Source organism: Botryllus schlosseri, chromosome 12 (assembly GCF_051294905.1).
Source record: "Botryllus schlosseri isolate E-star chromosome 12, Bs_hap1, whole genome shotgun sequence".
Taxonomy (NCBI): Eukaryota; Metazoa; Chordata; class Ascidiacea; order Stolidobranchia; family Styelidae; genus Botryllus; species Botryllus schlosseri.
In genome coordinates, this window is record NC_137247.1 from 9892052 (window position 1) to 9908485 (window position 16434).

Sequence of the window (16434 nt, forward strand, 5' to 3'; positions counted from 1 at the left end):
TGTATTGTATGAGGTTATACGTCTGGATCTCACTCCAACGTGTTATCAATCGTGTACATTTGCACTAACCTAGTTGCATTCGTAAATCTGATGTGCTTCTTGCAAATGTAGCTTACATCAAAATCACATACCTACAGCGTGAATAATGAGCCAACTTGTACTATAAAAAACATCGATAATGGTCTAGTCCTGTCCTGTCAATCTCTATAGTCACATTCCTTATCAATTATTTATCAACAACGTCAAACAACTCGTGTAACAAAAAAGGAAGCAAAGCCATCAAATCTTACCTCGAGAGCTTGATCGTACACCATATCTGTAAGGTTCTCCATCATGTACGAGCCGCCCCAAGGGTCTGCAACGTGGGGTATCCCCGTTTCCTCCTGTCAATTATAAGACATTCAAAACGGTTATGGGGTGGGGTAGTCAATCAGTTCTATGAGAGAGCAAAACCTTGACACCTAATTTCCCAAAAAAAGGCAACACACTATTTTGCATGCGGCGTTTAGACGTATTCAAATCTGGTAATATCTCAAGCTGTGATTCAGAAATTTTCTGAAGATGCGCGTGCCTTGAGCTAATCACAAGAGCAGTTTTTATCCAAAAATCTTTCATTCAAACCAGATTCCAAATATTTTCAAAATTTGATAATATCTAACAGACTAACATTAAGTCACTAAGTGGCGATAATGTAGAAAAAATCAATTACTGTAAAAAACTATCGAATTACACTGCTATAACATATATCATCCGCATACCATTCAATGAAGTCAAATTTTCATGAAAGTAATAAGTAATGGTCGACTAATTTTAATTTTACATCTTGCTATGACAGATTTTCACCGCTACGTACCCAAAAATTTGATTCACCACAGTTCCGTGTTCATTTCGCTCAAACGTGACTTACTTGGAGAATAATTTGAGTGTTTCGGGCGATCCTGGCGCTGGTGACCGTCGGAAGTCCCAGGGCCTCGTCGAAGGAGTTGGTGTGCAAAGATTGTGTGCCGCCGAAAACGGCTGCCATGGCTTCGATCGTGGTTCTGATAATGTTGTTGTACGGATCCTGTTCTGTCAAGGACCACCCTGGAAGTTGAAAGAGACTGGTCAGTGGTCAGTCACAGCCGCGAGTAATGTCTGCGTCTTGCGGATATGAAAATAAGAAAACCCACCCGCGTTGAAATCAAGATGATCAAAATATGACTCATGAAAATGTACAAATTATAGAGTTTTATGTAGGCCTATTGTGAATTTGCAATAGTTCAATACCGACCCCAAAACAGAATTGTTGGACCATCAAATATCTTTTATGCAATGCAATGCATCCCACCCTTTACAACAGGGGAGTCATACTCAATCACACCACGACCACAGGATCAATCAGCACATCAGCCGGCAGCACTGCTCGGTCTTGATATAAACTCTATACGATGTGGTAGGTTTGGTACACCATACATAGCGACATGAGTTCCCCTGAAAAACTTGACATTATGGAACAAGATGAGGCTATACATTTTGTCACAATCGGATTGGTAGAAACAGCTGCCCCTGCGATACGATTGGATGGATCGGACCTATTGCTTTTGTATTTGAGTTGGGAATTGTCGATTTTGGTGCTTGGTATTATTTCCAGCAAAAATGCAGTTTTCAGTAACATCGTGTTCTCGATCCAGTTATTTCCAAGCCCGCCCCATGTTCCCGCGGGCCACGAGTTTGACACCCCTTGCTTTATGACGACAATGTTTTGCGTCAAGTCCGACGGCATGATAGAGCAGCGCAGTCCTAAGCATACTCTTGATTCTAACAATGGCCAAGTGCTAAAGGTACGGCACAGTGCACAGTGACTCTACCGGACCATGGCCTGACATATCGATTTCGCCTAACGCCACATCACTCACATGCCACCTCATTTTGTCGCTTGTCCTTTTATATTAACTTCTTTTACTTTTCATTCAGTATGCATCCCTCCTCTTTCAGGGCCTAGGCCCAGGTGGGTATCTGATCTCAAAGACTACTCCTAGTCGTTTCGACACCTGCTTATCTTTTCATTGTATCGCAGACATGTGGTGTTTTGAAAAGCCGAAATTTCAATACTTAACTGAATTGAACAAACACCTCAAAACTGTTACACTACCATCAAAACGCAATACTAAAAGTGACAACTTGGAAATTTCCAATCCACACCGATATAGGTGGGCTACCTGAAGTTTGCGAATGCGTACGCAGCAGGCAAGACTTCGGATTTTTTGGACTGAACTTTTCCTGGATCAAGTGAGCCCACAATCTTCTAGCAGCTCTCATCTTTGCGATTTCCATATAAAAGCTCATTCCGATGCCCCAAAAGAACGATAATCGAGGCGCGAAGTTGTCAATGTCGAGGCCAGCCTACAACAATACCAATAGACATTGTCAACATAGATAAAAAAAACAGGACGGCCAAGACAGACATTTCATTGTAACTTCGAAGAATAATAAAGTCACCGCATTATTGATATTTCGTTTATCAGTCCTGATATTTGGAAAATAGGGTCAGAAACTGTTACTACATTATCAATGCGAGCCATTCTATATCACTCGAGCAGAGTTGAAAAAGTGGGTTGAACAGGATTGAACTGAAAACTGAACGGTGAGCATAATGACTTGGACTCGAGTCAAAACACGATGACTCGACCTTCTACTAGCGGACTTGACTCGGTGGTAAATTGAAAATGACTCGACTTGACTCGAGTCAAAACTATAAAAGTGAGACCCGGAACCTTGTGACTTGGTTACAACCCTGTCATATTGTGAAGGGAGTAGAATTTCAGTAATATCCACTCTTACTCCTGGACTAGACTCAAATTTGAGTACTTAAATTGTTATGCCCAGCCCAGAATCGCGACAAAACACAATCTCACCTCGATTCCGGTCTTACAATATTGAATTCCGTCGGCGATAGTGTAAGCCAACTCCAACACAGTGTCGGCGCCAGCCTCCTGCATGTGATATCCGCTAATAGAGATGCTGTTGAACCTGTGCAAGAGTCAAATCGTTCATTTCGGAGGAAACAAATGATAGAAACAAAACCAAACGTACATACTTCGGCATGTGATTAGAAGTGTACGCAAAAATATCGGAGATTATCCTCATGGAGGGATCGGGCGGGTAAATGTATGTGTTGCGTACCATGAACTCTAAAGGCGAAAAACGAATGTTACAAATAAACCATAGTTGGACCGGCAATGGAACACTTAGTACAAGGCTGCTATATTTCCAAAACATCTACAATACAAATAAATAAAAATATGACATCATACACCGTAAAATGAATTGCAAAGTTTTTAAAGTTGTACATTTCTCCAAATTAAAATGAAAATAAAAACCAGTTACATGTACCAAAACCAATATTTTCCAATCTGCTAACCATACTCAGATACTCATGACTACATAGCCACTCACTACATAAAAGGGTCATTTGTATGAGTATGTGTGCCCCCTACTAGGCCCGCGTGTTTTGATGTTGTGATCAAGTCAATTGAGGTCTCAGGTCTTACAGCCAGTTGAAACGATAGACTTCTGGTCTTTGTCACCAAGGTCGTATAGTTTTCGTACTCAAAGAAAACAGACAATTAGCGTACTGCTCGAATCAAATTATTGCAATCAACACTTGATTCGGATTTGAGTACTCAAATTGTTGAGTTCAGTCCTATTTCCGAGTAAAAAATAAAATCCTGAAAACGTGCAGACCTTTGAGAATATCATTTTGAATGGTCCCAGTGAGTTTTTCCGGACCAACACCCTGCTCCTCGCCGGCTACGATAAACATTGCCATGACTGGAATAACAGCCCCGTTCATCGTCATCGACACGGACATTTTATCCAAAGGGATGCCCTCGAACAATCTACAAAACGACACAAAAAGAATTTGTACTTTCGAGTCAGAGCCATACTGCGGAAGAAGTATATAATTAATAATTTCACACCTTTTCATATCTTCGACGCTATCGATAGCAACGCCGGCCATGCCAACGTCGCCTTGAACGCGCTCGTTGTCCGAATCGTAACCGCGATGCGTGGCGAGGTCAAAGGCGACGCTCAATCCTTGTTGGCCAGCTTTGATATTGTCTCTGATAAAATGAACCTTTATTGTAGTGGTTTTCTAAAAAGGGTTGCCGTCGACATATAGCCTAACAAAAATTAAGGACATCTAAAGTCTGAGTCATCAATCAAACTCATCATTTCATACACTCAAACTGGAAATGACGCCTTATTTACGGTTTGACCCAATATGACGAGCAATTTTTAGTCATAAGATTCCCAAATCTCTCACTTAGGGTGCCCTGAAAGTGCTGGGGTGCCTTTCAGAGGATGTCGCGAGATAAAAACGGTGGAGAACCACTCCTTCATTAAAATCAGCAGGCTAACCATGCAGCTTGGGTGAGAAAGGTGATGGGTGATGAAATATATATATAGCCCATATATAAGCCTTGCCTACAGGTGGCAATGGTTGCGAGATAACGTACCGTAATACATAAATAGAGTTATTGTCATTCAAAATTGTTTCAGGTTTCCGGTCCAGCATACTTTAGTGATAGTCAAAGTAGAGGTTTTAACTAGTTTTGAACATGAAATATAGCAATAAGTCTCAAATATTCGTAGCCTACATCCATGAAAGGTAATTTTCATGTTGGAAACTAGGCTACCAGAATGTCACGGAGACGTTGATTAGCACGTTTAGTATGCCTTCAACAACAGTGACAACGCAAATGATTAGCACGTTTAGTATGCCTTCAACAACAGTGACAACGCAAAAGAGCAGTAGCATATCTCATTGTCACTTCATTAGGTTTCAGTCTATCAAGTAGGCCTACAGTTGCGATAAATGCTTATGCTGATTGCACATAAATTCGATAGGTCGTTTATTTCGCCCAGTAATGCAACCTACGTTTTGTTCTCTCCCTATTATTGCTACTGAGAAATAAATCCATGGAAGAGAAGCTTTAGTGTATCACTGCTATTATGGCAATGACCAGTATTTGTAGAGGTACTAAGTAAATTTCAACCTTCACTTAGGTATATGCAAAATAATCGCACCGAAAAGGCTTACCTGTAGAATTTATTGCTTGCTTCTACCGTACTGAAACCGGCATATTGGCGGATGGTCCACGGTCTGTTCGTGTACATAGTCGGGTAAGGGCCTCGCGTATATGGGTATTTTCCTGGAAGAAATACAGTGTTAGAACACTTCAGTCGGGACCATAACTAAGGCCATCAATGAGTTGGTAAACTAATGTGTATTGCCTGACAAATCAGACTTATTAGCACCAACAAATCAACACCTGCAAAGTGACTGCTGAAGGCTTGCAAACAAGTAGACCACATTTAATACAGTGAGAATTATGAGTTGTGATACATCTGCATCCTAGCACAAATTGGCGGATAAGTCTCAATTGACTCGAACTTGACTGGAACTTAAATTTAGCAGTCGTGATAGATATTGCTTTTGGCAAGTTCTATCATAACCCATCAAAAGTCATCAACCTTACCTGGCAGCTCTCCACCATGATCATCTGTGTCCTCCTTAGAATAAAGAGGCTTGACGCTAATCCCATCTGGAGTTACCCAAGTCAGTTTTTTCTCAGGATCAGCACCCTTGAGCTGCTTTGAGGCTAACGCTGCCCATTCAGGGTTTAAAGGTCGTTGTGACGACTTCCCCGATGCTGCGCGCCGTGAGTTTGAACTTAAGTACGGTCTGATTTTAACTAACACAGGGCCACGTGAGATTACGTTCATCTCATCACTGTGCTTTGGACCAATATGCTGAGAGAAAAGTCTGATTAAAACCAATACTGAAATACTTTTTTTACTTTGTTGTTATGGCTTTTGATGACTAATACAGTAACAATGATATCTTGAGGATTTCTGCTAATAGAGAAATTCTGCATTCAGTTGATATAAATCATAGAAACAAAACAGGTAATATGCTGCACTGGGCACGATGATAATTTCAGAGCAATACAAAATAGAAAGTCAAAGCGTCGCAAAGTATAAAATACATGTGTCACGAAATAAATCAGGTTTCCGAGGTCGATCTTAAATTCATTGTTTGGTATAAACTGTCAAAGGAAATCACTCTTCATTCCGGTCTTAATGGAGCTCATACAAAAAACTAGGTGACTAGGGTGTAATTAAAAATATGTTTTTTTGTCAAGGCGGCAATGAGTTTGATTTCAAGAAATTGCCAGTTGGAAATTTGTGACTATTTATTGCTCAAGATGTGGCTTGCAGCGGGGTAGTGACAAGCCTATGAATAATAAAATGAAAAGGATATACTGTGTAAAAATGCACCATCGTGACCAATGACGCGTAGCCCACTGAAGATGATGAATTCCTCAGCAAGGACTAACTATCTAAAACGATCCATTACACTGCCAGCAACAAATCCAAAAATTAGTAATAAAACACTTCCCATGTAATTATTTTCTTGTTTTGAAGCATTTAGAATAGCCTAAACGCTGGCCTACACATAAAAAGCATTTATGAATAATGAAAAATCACAGTCAAGCATTTGGTGAAGCACCAAATAGTGAAATAGAATCAGGAAATTTCATTGTACCAATAAGATATCAGCAATATTGTAAGGATGCACACAAGGAATTGTTGAAATAACAATACAAAAGAATGATACTAAGAGACAACTCTCATTGAAAGTCAGATTGAATTTATATAACAATCTGTTAAGGGCATACAGCATTAACGTGGCAAGGGTAGATTGAGCAATGCTTTATGAGTACCGGTAAATAATTTGAACATGATTAGTGAGAAATTTTACGGAATATGTTACAAGAATGTCCCATTATATGATTGCTTGGGGTCAGTTAGTGCATATTGAATTTGATAAGATATAAAAGTGTCCCGGGAAATACTCTACACAAGAATACTAAATATTAATTGCAAAACGGGCAGAATGGATTATAGATGTGGTTTCACACCATCACCCACGGAGTATAACAGACGTGCTTCATTTGAATCCACTTCAAGAGAAGAGCAATGTATTTGTAAAGTCAATTAATCATTGTATTAACCATAATCGTGAAGTCACGCCCGATTAACGGCTAAAGCTCTGCGAGTTCTCGATCAAATGTAATGCTCGAAACTACTTGAGTACTTTTCTGATATCCATATTATACTTCGACCTGATGTGGTTTCGACAAGTCTTGGTAATCACTAATTATAATTGAGCAGAAATTTACAGCATTACTTCTAATTGAGTAGCAATGCGGAATACTTTGATCACCTATCCATGCTACAAGTAACGGTCAGCATTAATTTTGTACTTTCTGACCAAGTCACCGACAAAGTCAGATTTCAACGTAGACACACAATGCCGGTACGCTTCCGACGTTCTAAACTGTCGCAAATCAGGACTGGGCAGATGTGGAAGATGTACGAGAAATCCATAGGGTACTACGGAAAACGTGAATCCGGCAGCATTCATCTCCATAATATGAGACACCTTATTCCAGCCAAACCCAAAAAAGCGTCTATCATAGAGTGGACAGAGAGATTTCGGCACCACAACATAAGGTTCAAAATTTCTACTCCATGAAACTGAATACGCACGCTTTGAACGCTTCCATTTGGGATAATTAGTAGAATTATGGCCTGCTGGCCACATGTACGTCCTAAAAGGCACAACAGACCCAGAATCCCACTGCCGTAATAGCTGCGACTTTGTGTCCGGTAATGCCCCACCGTATCGCAACATCTCAAAAGCTGGAATAACGTACGCAGTTTGATTTTGTTTGTTTGCAGCAGGTAGAATAAACCTGATGAGGTATTTATACAGACCACTAGATGGAGCAAAATCAGCGTCGCATAAAAATACAAAATCTGTCATTGCTTCTTGCAACGCGATATTACGTATCATGTTGATCGGGTAACTACTATCATCCTGCTCTCCAAATACTAAGTGATATCCTATATTGCTTCTGTGAAATAATGTCGGCGAATTAGTCACAAATTTTTCTACTGTGGCAGTGTCTTGATCTGAAACATAAATGGCCACGCTGATGGGGCCCGCCCAGCGTTCACCCATAATCTCCAACATGGAAATACGATCCGTTGACAAGTGCATTACAAGTGTGACGTCAGATTGCATTGTCGGACTGTCTTGAAAATGCATAAAGTATAAATGAACTTTTCGAAGTTTGGATGCATCATCGATCATATTCTGGCAGAAATCGGTGTGCACCGTGTCAAGTTTAGAGTGTGTAGTTTTCCTACACTTGTCCACAGGTTTGCGCAATATATTACTATCGAAAATAGAATAGCTATAAAAATACTGATATAAAAACTCGGGAATATTACCACTCTTGAGTCCTCCAGGAGTATTCCAATGTAACAATTTGATTTTTGACACATCTCCCTTGTAACAAAAACGGGCCCGGGAATATCTTGATAACTGCAGGTTCCAAACACATGGTAGAACGTGTAAGAAACCGACATTTATTTTCAACAATGCATTGACAATATCTTGATCCGCCAGTGACACAGCGTCGTAATATTTCAACTGCTCTTCCGTCACGGAACGCCATGAAGCATACCAGTCGGCCTTACGTAATTCTTCCATCTTGTAAAGTACAACCCCAGTGTTATAACCTCTACCTATCGCCGGCCAGGGTTTTACGACAATATCACCAAGGTACCAATTGGATTGATTTTCCACCAACCCAATGAATTGACCCTTTTGGAACAACGTAAATAGATTCCACAAATCAGCAATATCGCTCAAGAAGAGCAAATCGGTATCCAAAATGATAATTTGCTTGATGGAAGGCGGCAAAATGTCAGGAATACATAGCTTCATTAGCCCGTAAACACCGCCGTAATGAATATTCGGTATCCAAGATACTTTCCGTTCTACCAATGTAGTGCTGTAAAACGACACGGTCAAATCAGGTACATTCCAAGTTCGGAATAAAGTACTCAAAATCTTCTTAGCAGGGGGATCGACGATTAAGTGAATATGCAACAAAACACTCCGATGATACAGTAGAGATTTTATCAGTGTCACTACTTCCCGACTAGAGTTATACCCGGCACACACGATTGCAACATGCACCAGTTCCGAAGTACATTCCCCGGTATTCACCGCCTCACCAACACTTTCCGATTCTTTCACAGCATCAATGTGAATAGGATTTTGTCTTGCAAGGAAATTCACGGGTGAGGTGAAGAAGAAATAGTATGGTAGTATTAGAAGCAGGGTTAGTGAACAGCTGATTGCGAGTCGATGGCGGAACAGCAGCTTCAACACAGCGCCCGCGGTCCGGTGCATATTTTCGAGATGAAGTTACGTCTGAATATCCAGTATCTTGTTGCGACATCATCCATCCAGCAGCCCGGCCATTGCCGTGACGTTATGAAAACATGTGGCCTAAAAGTAGTTTTATAACTGTCAAGAATTTGCGTTCAATTCAAATTATCACAGGATATGATCAGCTAATCAATATGTGTGCAACACTATTATTAAACACGTCACACAACACAAACCGCAAAGCACATACTTCCATGATCCCAACAATAAGACACATTTGAATTTTTTGTAGATATTGGCGCAATTGTAATTAATCGCAAATGATAGCATGGGGATTGTTCAAATCAACTTCACAAATTAATCCCGGTATCTTCAATATGGATCCACAAGTACAGGTGATGTAACTGCCCGAATGGTATAACCATATGTAAGTTACTGTCAGTTGAAGATATACAATACTGACACATATGTAATGAAAAGTGTCAATGGTACATTTTTACCACAACGTTGCAATTCAGATGGCGCATTGGCATTACTACTAGGGATGGTGTAAATCCTCAAAGGTTCCAGTTTGTGTGAACATGAACATATCAAATAACAATGCTAATTGCAACACACATTGATCAAGTCTTTGCCTTTCTGTCTGTAAAAGATATTGTCGAGTAATAGTCATCAATTTCAGTATGCTTGGTGTCATTGGAAAGATATCACTCACAACGACGAGACTGGAGCGAACTGTCCTATCATTATCTTACATCTTGTTGGTTAAATTTCATCAAGATCCAGGGTTAGTTTTCGACCCCAAACGACCCGTTATTCACACCCAGTATTGTTGGGCTCCAGGTTGCCCAGAGAATCTTTGGACCCAATATCATTAGTAGTTTTATCAGGAATTACCAACTCTGCCACAATGCGGCAATACAAAACCCATAATCTCATTCTAGCCTTTCTTTGCGCCCAGCACTTTGAGCTGAGGGTGTCATTTATTCTCGACCATAACAATGTGTTATCTCAAGCAAAATTTTTGAGAATCAACAAACTTTATACCTAATGCTAGGTTTATATTAGTTTGTGTTTGTATGCAGGTTATCTTGATCAAATATGCTAAGATTATTGTATAAAATTCTGCTATTTCATCATAAATGTTCACAGCATAGAACCTTACTACTGAGGTTTGCACAACGGACACAAGCATGAACAGAATGTTCGCACAATCCCAATTAGTAGCTTACCCCATATTGCCCATCAATTCTAGCAATGCACCCCTAACCCTGGTCATACCACAGCATAGCACAGATTAGAACATCAACATGATTTCATGTTTCAACACAATTTGCCCACAACCTATGCGTAGGGTGTAGCAGACGCAGATAACAAGTAGTTTGGTAAGGATATGATATCATGAACACCCTGGCATGAGATGGCCAAGAGCTATTAGACAACAGAATACTATCGCAAAAACATGAATCAGAGAAAGGTGCATTTTTCACTAGAATGTCTCCTAAAATCATCACTGTAGAGCGGCTACGAATGATCGAGAGCAGATCGCTTAGCATTCGAGACACACTTCGTGAAATCTGCCACGCTCTGCGAGCAGTTGAGAGTTTGTTTGGGATGTTGCTGATAACAAGCCAGCACGTTATCCCGAAAACTCTCGCAAATAGGAGATAGCGACGGTTTTTTCAGTTTTTTCTCTGTTTTCTCAAGAGCCTCCTCGTATTCCTTCATAGTGAGATCGTAAAAATTATGGTGTTTTTTCTTCTCTTCCTCAAGCCTCTCCTTCCAAGTTTCGACAAGGTCGTTCATCTGCTGCTCTCGGTCTTTGAGAAGCTCTCTAGTTGCTGCCGCGACCCGTTCAGATTCCGTAACCTTTTCGCGTTCTTTCAAAATTGCGTCGGTCGCTTTCTTACGGAGGGTGTCCATATCTTCGGAAGATGCTTTGCTAGGATTCTGGTCCATCATACGTCCCAGTAATGCCGGCGACAGTTTTATTCCATCGGAAGTGATGACGTATTTGTCATCTTCCTTTTCTATAGTGACATCGTTGCTTCCCGAATTTCCCATTGTTGCTTTAGAAGTATTAAATATCTGAAATGTGGGAGGAAGCCATGTTAGATGTTACATCTACGGATTTGACTGTTTGGGTATCATTTGGATAAATGAAATACCGATTCGGGTACTGCATTCAGAATCATATATTTGAAATTTTCATGAAGATATTCAGCACAAATAATATGTATATTTTCATGTCCATTCAATTGCTTGTGTCATCAAGTTCATTTAATATATTGTGTTTATTTTAAAAATATCGATTGTTTATATTGTGGATCGTTCCGTCTGAATAAATTTCGAATGGGTAGATACTTCTTTGGGGCACAGGGGAACGTCAGTTCAGCTCAATTCAATTAAAAAGCCTGAACTGACGTTCCTCAAGAAATGGATATGAAGTGACAAGTATGTTTTACAATAGTATCTGTGAAAGTAACAGGTTGCGCCGTTTCTTTCACACCGCGTTGTATTTATATTCAATTTTATGCATGCTGGTATCATTACTTTCAGTTCTTCAAATACCTCCAAGTTTATTTGTCTGGAGCACATGCATATACAAGTTTTAAACTAAGTGCAGTGTTGTCCCTATTCTCCGGAAACATAATTATATGGAAATGGCATTTTGACGATCTACCGTATATTTTAGTTAAGTAAGTTAACATATTTTAATCGCGCTAAATCACAAAGCATTGATGCAATACAGATATCCGATACAACTTCTCCGTATTGCTCTTCATCTTCGTCTAAACTACGGCCCTAATAGTACGGGGGAGGGTGCCATTCCATGACGCTTTCTGAAACGTCGAACAAGCGAAACTCTAATTTGCATCCCTTGATGCATTCGAATGCACTAATGAAGGATTGCTTATGCTGTTCAAAGTTTATAATTCTTGCGATGTAGCAAGCAGGTCTCTGTACAGGTACCAGGTATCTGCACATTCCACAAAAAGTTGTGCTTTCAAACCAGAATCAGAGTCGCTCGTTATTTACTCACCTTACCAGTCGAAAAAACGACACTGTAATAGATTATAATAGATTCAAAAAAGCCCTACTTGATCACCTCTTGTCGTTACACTAACACTATTGCCCTACCCCGCCCAGACATTGCTTCATTGATCATTTGCTACCATTGTTTAATTTTTTTCCTATTTTCCTTTCCTAACTAAACACTTTTTTACAGCCAGACTGTTCTGAGTCAAGTGTACCTGTTTGATGCTGGTGTGATCAGACTAGATGACCTTCACGGTCTTATCGATCATTCCTATCTAATACCGAATACTGTGCACGCATATTTTCTGTACCACCATCACTGCCGTTTGTTATGTATTTTGGTTCGATGAAAATAAAAGACTCTCTCTCTCTCTCTCTCTTCAAAACAGCGTCGGACTATTCGTCCACTGAGTTTGCTAACTTTGCTTGCTTTTCGTAAACGCATTGAGGCATTCAACAGAGGTGACCACCAGAGGTGGCCACGATCCGGTTCTGGAGCCGGAGTAGGAACAGGATTTTTACACTGAGCTATATTGCAGAGATGAGCATGGATTAGGATTAGGTTTTGAAAAAACAGGATTTGTGAATTTTGTCGGATTTGGATTGGATTTGGATTAGACATTTTTTTCAGAACGGATTAGGATTTGGATTGGATTTACCTTTTTTCTGGGAGATTGAAATGTCATGTGGCGAATGGCGACAAACTTTATTCAGATCAGTTATTAATGTACTTATGGTTACTAGGTTATCTTGAATCAAGTGAATCGTTGGTTGTGAAAGAAAATTTTCGAATCCCTCCATTGCAGTGCTTTTCAACCTTTTTGAGCTTCATTCGCACTTTTTTTGTAAAATAAATTTCATTCGCACAAACTAACCGAATATTGATATACAAAAAGAAGATGAAAATACAACATTTATTTGCTCAGATGTGCAACAAATTGGCTACAATATATCTTAAGCTATCAAGTGTCTCATGAAAAATGCAACTATTTTTGCTCGTTTTGATATCAGCTATTTCACTAAAACCCTTCTACTAGTTAACTAGTGCTTGGGTGGTCAGGTCTTAAAGCAGGGGTCACCAACACGTGGGTCGCATGAGGCCCGCGATGTCATATTTTGCGGCCCGGGATCTATCTTCAGAAGAACGCCCAGTACTGAAATTCATTTCTGTTTAAAAATATTGTCGACGTTGTTCAAAATGTGCTATTCTCCCTTTAGAAACGCGAAACCCCCTCCTTAAACGTGAAACCCCATCTTTTTAAAAAGGCCCTTCAGACCCTAATACTCGGTTGAAATTAAATAAGTCGTATTATCAGTGTTGCGCGCGGCTAAATAACGAAAGGCGTGATACCAATTAGCGAGATTCGTCGTTGCGCATTACACTGCAAATGTAACGTGACACGAGTGACACGATCTCCCGCTGAGATAATTGCGAAATCAGGTCATTTATTGCCGCGCACTCGGCAATCGTTGCCAGCCTGATTTATCGCGTCTCCAACAAGTCCAGTTCCGCTGGCTTGAATAATCGCATCTGCAATTGGCCCTGTGTGCACGATATCATCGCTGGTCTACACAATCGCATCTGCATTGGCTTGATGCGCACGATATCATCGCTGGCCTGCACAATCGCATCTGCAATAGGCCTAGTATACGAAAGATATCGATAGCCTAACTACCGCGTCTTGGCCTACCATACTTTGGCTGAGGCTACGTAAGACGCATTGGTCAGCGCGCGTATTTTATTGTTCGATGCCTTGATAAGCGCGGGTATTCAATTGTTCACGACAGATCAGGGAGTCGCTAATTAACAGCCCTTTCGGACTCGTCGACAAGCTTATCATACGCGTATAATCGTCAACACGAGGATGTTGTATAATCGTTATTTACGCATGTACTTAACCCTAATGAATTGATGCTATATTACCAGGGCCGTAACTGCCGCACCCTAAACCCAATTTATGCAACATTTTCAAAAATATTTCGCGCTGGGCGCGATTTTAAGTCGCCAAATATCTTGATTATTGGGTGCTCTTACCCCAAGAAAAAATACGCAAGATTTATAGAAATGGGCATATCGGCGTTGGCCATTACAGCGGCACGAAGCACAAAGACATATAACGTTTTAGGCCATGAAACATGCGACTCCAAGAAGTGTGCCAGAACGATCGCAGCGAGACAGACACACAAGACAAACACCATCCTGCAGGAAAAAATTATATGCCAGTGAAGAAATACCAATCCGAAACCGTGTGATCTTTCAGTCTAGTACGTTTGAGCGATTCTATATTTTTGATATAGCAGACAGGGGGTCACGAAATAACATCATGTAACGAAGTCATACCAACGGGTCCGGCCGCCCGAAGATGTTCAATCATTATTTACGGACTGTACAGTTTCAAAGACACCTCACTCAGCTCTACCGGTAAAACTCATTACGTGAGCAGAGGGGACAAGACATTGATAGCAATATATATGCAATTCCCGATCTTATTGACCGATTTTATCATGAATTATCGAAAATTTTCGCGCTTGGTGCTGGCTCACTGAAGTTCGGTTTATCACCATATGGGGGCCGAGGACCAACGTTTTGGGGGGGGCTGACGAAGTGCTGTTACGGCCCTGTATATTACTAAATTCGGTAAAAATCGAACCCGCCCTTTTATTTCAACCACCCTCCCCTTTTTTCGGCTGGCTACGCCGAACAGATAGATAGTCCTGGCACCGTGTCGACCCAAAATTATACCCTTAGCGGTCTATACTTTAATAACCCCTGAAAGGGTAAAATTTGCGTTACTGTAACTTGCAAATGGCAGTCTGTAATGATAGTATTTACTACTGTCCTCGTGCCTAGCACTAATCGAACAGGTATTACGGAAGTATTGATGATTGTTTAGCGAAAGTAAGCAGAAAGTGAATTTAACGTCATTTTCCCAGCCTCAGACGGGCTGCTATATGTCTATCACTACACCAGCTTCCAAACCAGGCTTTTGGTTACGTAATAATTATAGTGCGAAAATATCGATTCACTACGGCTTGTGAGAGCTACGACTAGTGGTGCGTCGTAAGTTAAACAAGTTTTTACAATAGACACTTACGTGACCTTTGACACGAACCAATCAGGTTGCTGCAGGATGTAAACAAACATCAAGCCTGGGCAAACTTACTATGAGCTCTTATGGAAAAGGGTTGGAAAATGAAGGTTTTTAGCAAAATGACATTGAATTGGAGATAGCTGGCTTTTGTGAATGGTAATAACGTAGAGCTAGTAGGTATTTGCAGTGTTATAACCTAGGATAAACATGAATGGTGGCAAGCACGCATCAGTATGGTATGTCCAAATGAATGGATTTCTGACAACTTTTCGGATGAAACAACTATTGCGGTTTTGTCATTAGTCGTAAACAATACTGTAGGATTGTCGTACCGAATAGCATGTATTCGAGGAATCTTGAGTCAGGATAGGTGGGGTATTCATTATGTGTGCTCGGTGTTATATGCGTTCTATTTAGGGAATCATATATGGAACAGTCTGTATCACTATCTAGCAAATTATACTGTTACACTCAGGGTTGTAATTAGGGCTGGGCAAAATCGAGTACCTGAGTGATTCGATTCTGAATCACGTAATATGCGTCGAGTCGAGTAATCGAGTGTCACACATTATGACGTCACAACAGGATGTACCATGTCGAAGTCCAAATATGAACCTTTTATGCCACCACAAAGAACGTAATGCCTGTTATCCATCACAATAAAGATACTTTGGTATTTTTTCGACCATACCGATTTCATTGCACTTCTTAACAATTTTGTTGGATGATAATGACTTCGGAAATGTGTTATTTCCAGTAACGTTCGTAGCTTTAAACTGTGCCTGGTATGCTCAAACACGGCCAATCAAGGTTTCACGGCTTCCTCAGTGGAAAATAGTATCAAAACTATAATTCTCGTCAGTAAATTAACTTTCAGTTGCGAGGACCGTATAATTTCAGTACTCGAAAAAGTCGTCTTTTACTACTCGACTCGAATCATTAAAATTACTACTCGATTCAAATTCGAGTACTCGAATCATTTTGCCCAGCCCTAGTTGTAATGACACG

The 16434-nt window shown here is 40.4% G+C and overlaps 4 protein-coding genes across 4 annotated transcripts in view; 1 reads left to right on the forward strand and 3 right to left on the reverse strand.

Moving 5' to 3' along the window:
• The window catches only part of LOC145452182 (uncharacterized), a 377577-nt gene that overhangs the window by 289557 nt on the left and 71586 nt on the right, over positions 1–16434 (forward strand). The window lies entirely within an intron of this gene.
• LOC145452180 (tyrosine-protein kinase transmembrane receptor ROR2-like) overlaps positions 1–16434 on the reverse strand; it is a 262709-nt gene that overhangs the window by 74312 nt on the left and 171963 nt on the right. The window lies entirely within an intron of this gene.
• On the reverse strand, positions 30–7480 carry LOC145452719 (methylmalonyl-CoA mutase, mitochondrial-like). Its single transcript, XM_080330879.1, has 11 exons — positions 7330–7480; positions 5523–5696; positions 5084–5195; positions 3960–4103; positions 3724–3878; positions 3077–3170; positions 2895–3009; positions 2199–2382; positions 908–1083; positions 291–383; positions 30–131 (listed from the first exon to the last, which is right to left on the reverse strand). Exons 1-11 carry the CDS (start codon positions 7478–7480, stop codon positions 30–32), a joined length of 1500 nt encoding a protein of 499 aa, XP_080187005.1.
• On the reverse strand, positions 9441–12367 carry LOC145452185 (MICOS complex subunit MIC19-like). The gene is made up of 2 exons (XM_080330415.1): positions 12339–12367; positions 9441–11383 (listed from the first exon to the last, which is right to left on the reverse strand). The coding sequence occupies exon 2, from the start codon at positions 11357–11359 to the stop codon at positions 10820–10822; it is 540 nt and encodes a 179-aa protein (XP_080186541.1). The 5' UTR covers positions 11360–11383; positions 12339–12367; the 3' UTR covers positions 9441–10819.

Excerpts from the sequence above, each read along its gene's own strand:
- LOC145452719 (XM_080330879.1), bottom strand. The coding sequence starts at position 7,480 with ATGGAGATGAATGCTGCCGGATTCACGTTTTCCGTAGTACCCTATGGA. Across the intron at positions 5,196-5,522 it reads TCATGGTGGAGAGCTGCCAG|GAAAATACCCATATACGCGA; the intron begins GTAAGGTTGATG and ends TATTTCTTCCAG. Across the intron at positions 3,879-3,959 it reads AGCGTCGAAGATATGAAAAG|ATTGTTCGAGGGCATCCCTT; the intron begins GTGTGAAATTAT and ends GTCGTTTTGTAG.
- LOC145452185 (XM_080330415.1), bottom strand. The coding sequence starts at position 11,359 with ATGGGAAATTCGGGAAGCAACGATGTCACTATAGAAAAGGAAGATGAC.